This window comes from Polypterus senegalus, chromosome 2, assembly GCF_016835505.1.
Source record: "Polypterus senegalus isolate Bchr_013 chromosome 2, ASM1683550v1, whole genome shotgun sequence".
Lineage (NCBI taxonomy): Eukaryota > Metazoa > Chordata > Cladistia > Polypteriformes > Polypteridae > Polypterus > Polypterus senegalus.
Window position 1 is genome coordinate 200,955,100 of NC_053155.1, and position 10,135 is coordinate 200,965,234.

General features: G+C 45.0%; 1 protein-coding gene across 1 annotated transcript in view; it reads right to left on the bottom strand.

Moving 5' to 3' along the window:
* nme7 (NME/NM23 family member 7) overlaps positions 1-10,135 on the bottom strand; it is a 212,231-nt gene that overhangs the window by 1,048 nt on the left and 201,048 nt on the right. Inside the window, exon 11 of the mRNA XM_039745178.1 lies at positions 5,401-5,508. Within this exon, the coding sequence (XP_039601112.1) occupies positions 5,401-5,508 (108 nt within the window). The remainder of the gene's footprint in view (positions 1-5,400; positions 5,509-10,135) is intronic.

A 10,135-nucleotide genomic window follows, 5' to 3' on the forward strand; every position in this document is an offset into this window, starting at 1 on the left:
AATGACCTGCTGAATTTTTTTTTTTTTCTTCTGAAATTTCTTTTATCCACTAGCAGGAGCTGATGATGTTAATGTTGGATGAATCTGCAAAGACCCTGAGTTACTTCACCATTTATGATGTTTCACATAACGACAATTGGCCTGTGTTTAAACATTATTCCACAGTGCACAATAAAGAAGGGAGAATGTAATGCAATGCATTTAAACTGAAAGCCTGCTTATTTGTCAGCATTTGTGAAATACACTATATATCTTTATTCTATGGGAGTCTTTGTGAACTCTTCCTCTGTAATCGTGAAGCCCTGATGTGTCTGATGATTTAGGTTGAAATTCCACAAACAAATCACTGCTCTGCTCTTTTGAATTCTTTTGAATGTGAAGTAGTTGCTTAGTTAGGAAAATGTCTGGCCTGAGAACAAGGCTTTGTTAATTAAAGTAGGTGGGGGAGGTGAAGATTTCAAAAGTGGAAACCCCATGTGAATTAAAGTGTACCATGGCATTGGTTGGCTCCCACACAAGAACATAAATATTGTAGCAACCTCCTCTCTGGAATGCTTTTTGTGTTATTTTTTTTTGTTTTTGTTTTAGTCAATAATGAAAAGTGCTGGGTAACTGGCACAACATCAAAATATTGAGTATGTCGAGCCTTTGATTTATTTTCGTTGAAGTGCAAAGAAGTTGAACGTGATAAATACTAATTTAATGCAATTCATTGTTAAGCATGTTTCCATTTATGAGACAAGCATGCTACTGTATATAAGAATTCCAAATAGAGCAGGCAAAATAATGTTGAAACACAAACAAAAGCAATGATACACAACATGTACAGTCCCCTCCACAATTATTGGCACCCCTTGTAAAAAGGGTTATAAAAAATAATCTCCATAATCCTACCCTTAACGGAAGTAAACTTATTCTGAGGAAAAAATAATTATTCATCAAGAAAGAATCTATGATTATTGGCACCTCTGCATTTCATACTTTAAGCAACCATCGCTTTGCTAATAGAACAGCACGGAGTCTTCTATAACATCTTACAAGGTTGGAGAACATAGAGCAGGGAATCAATCCAGACCACTCAGGGTCTCAAGTCCTCTCTTGTGGGCTCTCTTCTTCAGCTCACTCCACAGGTTTTCAGTGGGGTTTACATCTTGGCATTGAGACGGCCATGGCAGAAGCTGGATTGTGTGTTCCTTTAACTATTTTTTGTGTTGATTTGGACATACATTTTGGATTATTGTCCTGCACGAAGATCCAATGACAACCCAGTTTTTTGCTTCTTGCCAGCACCAGTCAAATTTGAACTTGAAATCTCATGGGGCTTTATAAACTGCTGAAAAAATTAAAGCAACACTTTGAAAACACGTCAGATCTTAATGGAAAAAAAAAATATGCTTGATATCTATACTGATATGGACTGGGTAATGTGTTAGGAACGAAAGGATGCCACATTGTTTGATGGAAATGAATTCAAACACACCCCGAAATCAAAGTGAAAAAAATGATACGGCAGGCTAGTCCATTTTACTGAAATTTCATTGCAGCAAATCCAAATCGTACTCAGTAGTTTGTATGGTCCCCATGTGCTTGTACTGTATGTATGCCTGACAACGTCGGGGCATGCACCTAATGAGACCACGGATGTGGATGTGTCCTGGGGGATCTCCTCCCAGATCTAGACCAGGGCATCACTGAGCTCCTGGACAGTCTGAGGTGCAACCTGGCGGCATCCGATGAACCGAAACATAATTTCCCAAAAGTGTACTATTGGATTTGGGTCAGGCGAGTGTGTGTGCCAGTCAATGGTATCAATTCCTTCATTCTCCAGGAACTGCCTGCATACTCTCGTCACATGAGGCTAGGCATTGTCATGCACCAGGAGGAACCAAGGACAGACAGGACCAGCATAGGGTCTGACAGTGGATCCAAGGATTTCATCCCGATGCCCAATGGTACTCAAGGTGCCATTGTCTAGCCTGTAGAGGTCTGTGTGTCCCTCCATGGATATGCCTCCCCAGACCATCACTGACCCACCACCAAATCGGTCATGCTGAACGATGTTACAGACAGTATAATGTTCTCCACGGCTTCTCCAGACCCTTTCACGTCTGTCACATGTGCTCAGGGTGAACCTGCTCTCATCTTTGAAAAGCACAAGGCACCAGTGGTGGACCTGCCAATTCTGGTATTCTATGGCAAATGCCAATTGAGCTCCATGGCGCCGGGCACTGAGCACAGGGCCCACTAGAGGATGTCAGGCCCTCAGGTCACCCTCATGAAGTCTGTTTCTGTTGTTTTGTCAGAGACATTCACACCAGTGGCCTGCTGGAGATCATTTTGTAGGGCTCTGGCATTACTCATCCTGTTACATCCATCCACCCATTAGCCAACCCGCTATATCCTAACTACAGGGTCACGGGGGTGTGCTGGAGCCAATCCCAGCCAACACAGGGCGCAAGGCAGGTAACAAACCCTGGGCAGGGCGCCAGCCCACTGTAGTCATCCTGTTCTTCCTTGCCCAAAAGAGCAGATACTGGTCCTGCTAATGGGTTAAGGACCTTCTACGGCCCTGTCCAGCTCTCCTAGAGTAACTGCCTGTCTCCTGGAATCTCCTCCATGCCCTTGAGACTGTGGTGGGAGACACAACAAACCTTCCGGCAATGGCGCGTATTGATGTGCAATCCTGGAGAAGTTGGACTACCTGTGCAACCTCTGTAGGGTCCAGTAAAGATGAGGAGGGAAAAATGTCAGTTGTCTCCTCCTGTTAAACCATTCCTGTTTTGGGGGTTGTCTCATTGTTGCCCCTCTAGTGCACCTGTTGTTAATTTCATTAACACCAAAGCAGCTGAAGCTGATTAACAACCCCCTCTTCAGCTTAACTGACCAGATCAATAGCCCAGAAGTTTCATTGACTTGATGCTATACTCTGATTAAAAAGTGTTCCTTTAATATTTTGAGCAGTATATATAAAATTTACATAAGCTCAGAAACATGCATAAACACGGTGGCACAGTGGTAACAATGCTGCCCTGTGATAAGGTGACCAGGGTTCATCCCATGGGTCCCCCCTGCATGAAGATTGCATGTTCTCCCCGTGTCTGCGCATTTCTTCCCACAGTCCAAAGACATGCAAGCTAGTTGGACTGGCGATACTAAATTGGCCTGTATGTGTGTGATGGACTGGCGCCCTGTCCAGGGTTTGTTCCTGCCTTGCACCCTCTGCTGGTTGAAATAGACTCCAGCACCCACCATGTCCTTGTTCAGGAAAAAACGGGTTAGAAAATGACTGACTGATTGATATACATAAGCCATTTCTTGCACAAAAGTGAAGATTTATAAAACACAAACTAGGTGTGGAAATTGGCTTAAAATTGAGGAAAGTTTTGACCATCCGTGAGTCCTACATAGACTTTTTTGGTGCTGGCATTTTAGTGGTTTAGGTAGCAGGATAATGAAGTGAACAGAAAATCTTTTTTGCATATTTCAGTGACACGTCAGTCACATTCTGATTTCCTTCAATCCATCCATCCTTTTATCCATGTTCGAAACCTGTAACAGAACAGGAATCGCATGATGTCTGCATCATGGTCTTTGTAATGTAGGCTTTAATTCAGCACACAGCTCCAAGAGGATGGCTGTAGAATGTCTAAAATTGCTTAAAAGTCAGTCATCATCACGAAAAACGCCACAAATACCTTGAATGATAAGTTTTATCTAATCTATTGTAATCAAATCTAAATGACAAATGTGTTTTTAAGTTTCCCTATGTATTTTAATTGTGGCAAAATAAGCACTTTCTTATTTTAAGAAGATAGAAAATGTACGCATGGCAAAGCATTTGGAAAACAGGTTGAAATAACCTCTCTCAAAGCGAAATCTGAAACAGTGAACCAACCTGGAATTGAAATTGTGCAGAGTATTTCTCCATCAGTTTTAATGATTGGCAACTTGCAAGTGAGAATTGCTTTGTGCAGGACAGAAAAAATGCTTCAGCTACATTTTGTTCATCAGAATTTCTAGTGGTGCCAATAACTGTGGCACATGTGGTTTTGTTAATAATTATTATTCCTGAAAAGAATGATGAGGGATTACTTTTAATCAATAGATTTGCTTCAATTAAAGGCTGGGATCTGTCATGTTTTCAATGTAAGTTTAATTAAGTTATTTCACCAAAATGTGAATTTTTATAGCCCTTTTTACTCATCTTTCCAGGGGTGCCAATAATAGCAGAGAGGACTACACATATACAAAGAGAGTAGTTTTACATCATGTTCTGAACTGTCTAAAGACAGCTAATATTATTTATTATATATTAAATATTATTTAAATAGGAAGCTGGATGTTGGCTGAGTATATCATGCAGAACATGTGGGTGCAGCCTTATTCTACTTCCAAGTTTAATATTAGCATAACATTTATTGATAATCTGTATTAAATAAAGTAAAATGGAATCAATTGTTGATTCTATAACAAATGAAAACCACTGAAATGTATGCACAAGGCCAAAGTCTCATATTGTCACAGGTGTCACATGCTGCACGGTTAACACTGTGAGTCAATATAAAGCAGGTTTTAGTGTTAAAATTCTGATATCCAGGGTACCTAAAATGGATGTCAGAACTGGATCAAAAATAACTCATAAGTCATAGCATTGGATTAGCATTTGATTGAACCTGTATACTGTCACCTCTTTATTTAGTATTTCTGCAATCTTATTTACATTTAATGTTTAATTAATTTTAATTTTTAAGGTAAGCTTTTTATACCCATTAATCTTGTCACTGGAAAATGGTGATTTGTTGCATATTGATTAGCATGAGCAAGTAAGAATTTCACTGTGCCCTGTACATGTGACAGTAAATGACCCTATACAGCAACTTTGAATAAGTATCATAGGCTACAGAGCACAAGTACTGATCACTACATGTGAAACTTGGATGGTATAACAAAGTGCCATGAAGATAAAACCCGCTGGTGTGAACTGAGGCTGTTTTAAGCAAAACTGACTAGAATTACTGAGGCCAATTGCAACAGAGAAAAAATGTAGACAATGAGTTCTTTGGAATAAATCATGGGGGCAAAATTTAGATTAGACACTGAATTTCTAAGGGACATTGGGACATTTTGGTAGGATGAACAGAATATATTATAGGGCATGTGCCAGAGGACCACCTGAACACCTAACCACTGGGAGGGTGACAGGATGGCTGTGGAAGGCACATGACATCAGTCACAAGGGGAAATGCACAAAGTTATTAGATGCAGAAAAAAGGAAGGATAATGACTAAGTGAAGGAGAAAAAGAATGACAATGAGAGGCAGAATGTGATGCTACATACTGAGGTTTCATGGGTACACAGAGGGTGATCGCTCAACAGATTAATGAGGAGTGTATCTTTACCTCCAAAAGTCCATCCTCTGGTAGATCCGTACAGTGAACTGCATTCTTGAGCTTGTTTTTCCCGAAGATGGCTCTCAGAGTTTGAGGACGCAAGTGACGGGCTATTTCCTGTTAAAAGAAACAAAGCATAAATGCATCTTGAATTAATTTTCTTAAAACATTTTTTGTTAATATTATGCAGAGTGAAGCCAGCCCTGGTAGCACTGAGAGCAAGGCATTAAATAACAATGGACGGAAGCACCAGGGCACAACACACACTGACACTAGACAAAGTCGCCAGTAAAGCTGACCTGCCTTTCCTAAAGATTGCTGGACGAAACCAATGGCAATAGGTAGAGAACATACAAACAACTTAAGGAACAACAAAACCGTATAATTAAACTTTATCTAATATATTGAAGATGTTCCATCGTTATCCACAAAGCAGCTAAACTACAAACATAAATGCAAAGAATTATTATTATTTAAAACCCATTTAATCCAATTTAGAGTCAGAAGGGTCTGGGGCCTAGTGAATGATTTCATTCAAATCAAATCCAGCTTTTAAAACGGCTTTGCAATGTTTTTTTTAGTAAGGATTCAAAAGTGTTTCCATGGCACCAGGCTCCAGCATGGCTGCACAGAAAGTCATGGCTGTGCCTTCACAATGAGCTTAAAGTCAGTTGGTACACTAGAATTTCAAAAAATATTTTGGGAACAAAAGATCTGCCAGTCCACATCAAAAATGTACCTTATGGCACACTCAACCACACTGTGACATTTTCTTCAGATACATGGTAAGGAGTACATGTCTTAGCATTTATGAAACAGACATCCACGGTTTTGTTAATCAAGATAATAAGGTAAATAATGCAAATATCTCCATTTTGGACTGTCACCAGTCTTACACAAAGAAACAGGTTAAAAATGTACTCCATCCAAAAATAATATTTCTTTGTATGTTACTTGCCCCATGTACTTTATAGAGATTGCTAAGAAAAATTTGTAATCACGTTTTCTTGGAGAACAGATGGAAAAACATTTCTGCTAGAATGGGAGTCAACGGAGACCAACATTAGACCATGGCAAACAATGTAAAAACATCCATGAAAAAAAATCACACATTGCTTGTTTTACATAATCCACATGTCAAGCAATCTAATCATATGCTCACAACATGCAAAAAAATAATTTTTTTGTTAATATGCGTAAATCGATACATCTGGAAAATTAGAGTAATGCACATGGAGGAAAAACATTCACATGGGAATGACTTTTTGAACTGAAGACAGGACTCTTGACCAATGAATAAGGACAAATAGAACATATTATTTATGAGATATTCCAGCTTCCTCTAACAGTTTAGGGAAATGAGTGATGCTAAACTAGCCCATGAGAATAAGTGTGTGTCCAGGATTTCCTCCATCTAATTCCTTAACATCCCCTACTTGAGTGCCCTGCCCCTCTCCCCGCAGCCCGATGAGTCTCTCTCAGATTTGTGCTATTAAATCGGTACCGCAAGCGATCTACAACACTTAGCGTGATGAGAAAGTCATAAAATCAACGGAATGTTCAAGCAAATTATAGAAAAAACTCAATCTAAATCTGTTAAGTAGTTTTCTAGTGAAAAGCGGACAGACATACAAATGGGTCTAAAAAACTGTAAGAAATTTCGTGCTTGGACCTTGAAATTTTTAAACCCATTTCTTAGCGAGCACCTATGGGCCAAGGGTAACCTACATTCCAAATTTCAAGTCCCAAGTCCTCATGGTTCAGGAGATTTTGTGATGAGTAAGTCAGTGGTATTTGGCTTTTATATATATATATATCCATCCATCCATCCATCCTCTTCCGCTTATCCGAGGTCGGGTCGCGGGGGTAGCAACAAGCAGAGGCCCAGACTTCCCTCTCCCGGCCACTTCTTCCAGCTCTTCGGGAGAATCCCAAAGGCGTTCCCAGGCCAGCCGGGAGACATAGTCCCTCCAGCGTGTCCTGGGTCTTCCCGGGCCTCCTCCCGGTTGGGCGTGCCGGAACGCCTCCCCAGGTAGGCGTCCAGGAGGCATCCTGATCAGATGCCCGAGCCACCTCATCTGACTCCTCTCGATGCGGAGGAGCAGCGGCTCTACTCTGAGCCCCTCCCGGATGACTGAGCTTCTCACCCTATCTTTAAGGGAAAGCCCAGACACCCTGCGGAGGAAACTCATTTCAGCCGCTTGTATTCGCGATCTCGTTCTTTCGGTCACTACCCATAGCTCATGACCATAGGTGAGGGTAGGAGCGTAGATCGACTGGTAAATTGAGAGCTTTGCCTTACGGCTCAGCTCCTTTTCACCACACAGACCGATGCAGAGCCGCATCACTGCGGATGCCGCACCGATCCGCCTGTCGATCTCACGCTCCATTCTTCCCTCACTCGTGAACAAGAGATACTTGAACTCCTCCACTTGGGGCAGGATCTCTCCTCCAACCCTGAGAGGGCACTCCACCCTTTTCGGCTGAGGACCATGCTCTCGGATTTGGAGGTGCTGATTCTCATCCCAGCCGCTTCACACTCAGCTGCGAACCGATCCAGAGAGCTGAAGATCACGGCCTGATGAAGCAAACAGGACAACATCATCTGCAAAAGCAGTGACCCAATCCTGAGTCCACCAAACGGACCCCTTCAACACCCTGGCTGCGCCTAGAAATTCTGTCCATAAAGTTATGAACAGAATGGTGACAAAGGGCAGCCCTGGCGAGTCCAACTCTCACTGGAAGCGGGCTCGACTTACTGCGGCAATGCGGACCAAGCTCTGACACGGTTGTACAGAGACCGAACAGCTCTTATCAGGGGTCCGGTACCCCATACTCCCGGAGCACCCCCACAGGATTCCCGAGGGACACGGTCGAATGCCTTTTCCAAGTCCACAAAACACATGTAGACGGTCGGGCAAACTCCCATGCACCCTCAGGACTCTGCTAAGGGTGAAGAGCTGGTCCACTGTTCAGCGACCAGGGCGAAAACCACACTGTTCCTCCTGAATCCGAGGTTGACTATCCGGCGGACCCTCCTCTCCAGAACCCCGAATAGACTTTTCCAGGGAGGCTGAGGAGTGTGATCCCTCTATAGTTGGAACACACCCTCCGGTCCCCTTTTAAAGAGGGGACCACCACCCGGTCTGCCAATCCAGAGGCACTGTCCCGATGTCCATGCGATGTTGCAGAGGCGTGTCAACCAAGACAGTCCTACAACATCCAGAGCCTTAAGGAACTCGGTATCTCATCCACCCGGGGCCCTGCCACCAAGGAGTTTTTGACCACCTCGGTGACTTCAGTCCCAGAGATGGGAGAGCCCACCTCAGAGTCCCCAGGCTCTGCTTCCTCGTGGAAGGCATGTTAGTGGGATTGAGGAGGTCTTGAAGTACTCCTCCCACCGACCCTAGCGTCAGTGAGGTCAGCAGCGCACCATCCCACCATATACGGTGTTGACACTGCACTGCTTCCCCTCCTGAGGCGCGGACGGTGGACCAGAATCTCCTCAAGCCGTCCGAAGTGTTCTCCATGGCCTCTCCAAACTCCTCCCATGCCCGAGTTTTGCCTCAGCAACAACGAAGCAGCGTTCGCTTGGCCTGCGGTACCTATCAGCTGCCTCCAGAGACCCACAGGACAAAAAGTCCTATAGGACTCCTTCTTCAGCTTGGGCATCCCTCACGCGGTGTCCACCAGCGGGTTGGGGATTGCCGCCACGACAGGCACCGACCACCTTGCGGCCACAGCTCGGTCAGCCGCCTCAACAATAGAGGCGCGGAACATGGCCCATTGGACTCAATGTCCCCCACCTCCCTCGGGACGTGGTTGAAGTTCTGCCGGAGGTGGGAGTTGAAGCTACTTCTGACAAGCTCCTCCTTGAACCGTCACCTTATCGTGGTGGAGGGGTTTGCGTGTCCCAATGATCCTAGGACCTATGTTGTCCGGGGCTTTATGCCCCTGGTAGGGCCACCCAAGGCAAACTGATCCTAGGTGAGGGATGAGACAAACAGCAGTTCAACAAACCTCCTATGATGAGCGAAACCTTTGGACAACGTTTTCCCTTGCCCGGACGCGGGTCACCAGGGCCCCCCTCTGGAGCCAGGCCTGGAGGTGGGGCTCGATGGCGAGCCTGGTGGCGGGCCTGCACCCATGGGGCTCGGCGGGCACAACCCGAAGAGGTACGTGGGTCCTCCTCCCCATGGGCTCACCACCTATGGGAGGGGCCAAGGAGGTTGGGTGCAGTGTGAGTTGGGTGGTGGCCGAAGGCGGGGACCTTGGCGGTCTGATCCTCGGCTACAGAAACTGGCTCTTGGGACGTGGAATGTCGCCTCTCTGAAGGGGAAGGAGCGTGAGCTAGTGCGCGAGGTCGAGAGGCTCCGGCTAGATATAGTCGGACTCACCTCGCCGCACAGCTTGGACTCTGGAACCAATCTTCTTGAGAGGGGCTGGACTCTCTACCACTCTGGAGTTGCCCCCGGTGAGAGGCGCCGAGCAGGTGTGGGCATACTTGCCCCCGACTTGGAGCCTGTGCATTGGGGTTTACCCGGTGGGCGAGAGGGTGGCCTCCCTCCGCCGGGTGGGGAAGGGTCCTGACTGTTGTTTGTGCGTATCGCCCGAACAGCAGTTTGGAGTATCCACCCTTTTGGAGTCTCTGGAGGGTTGCTAGAGGGCATACCTTCTGGGATTCCCTCGTTTTGCTGGGAGACTTCAATGCTCACGTGGGCAATGACAGTGAGACCTGGAAGGG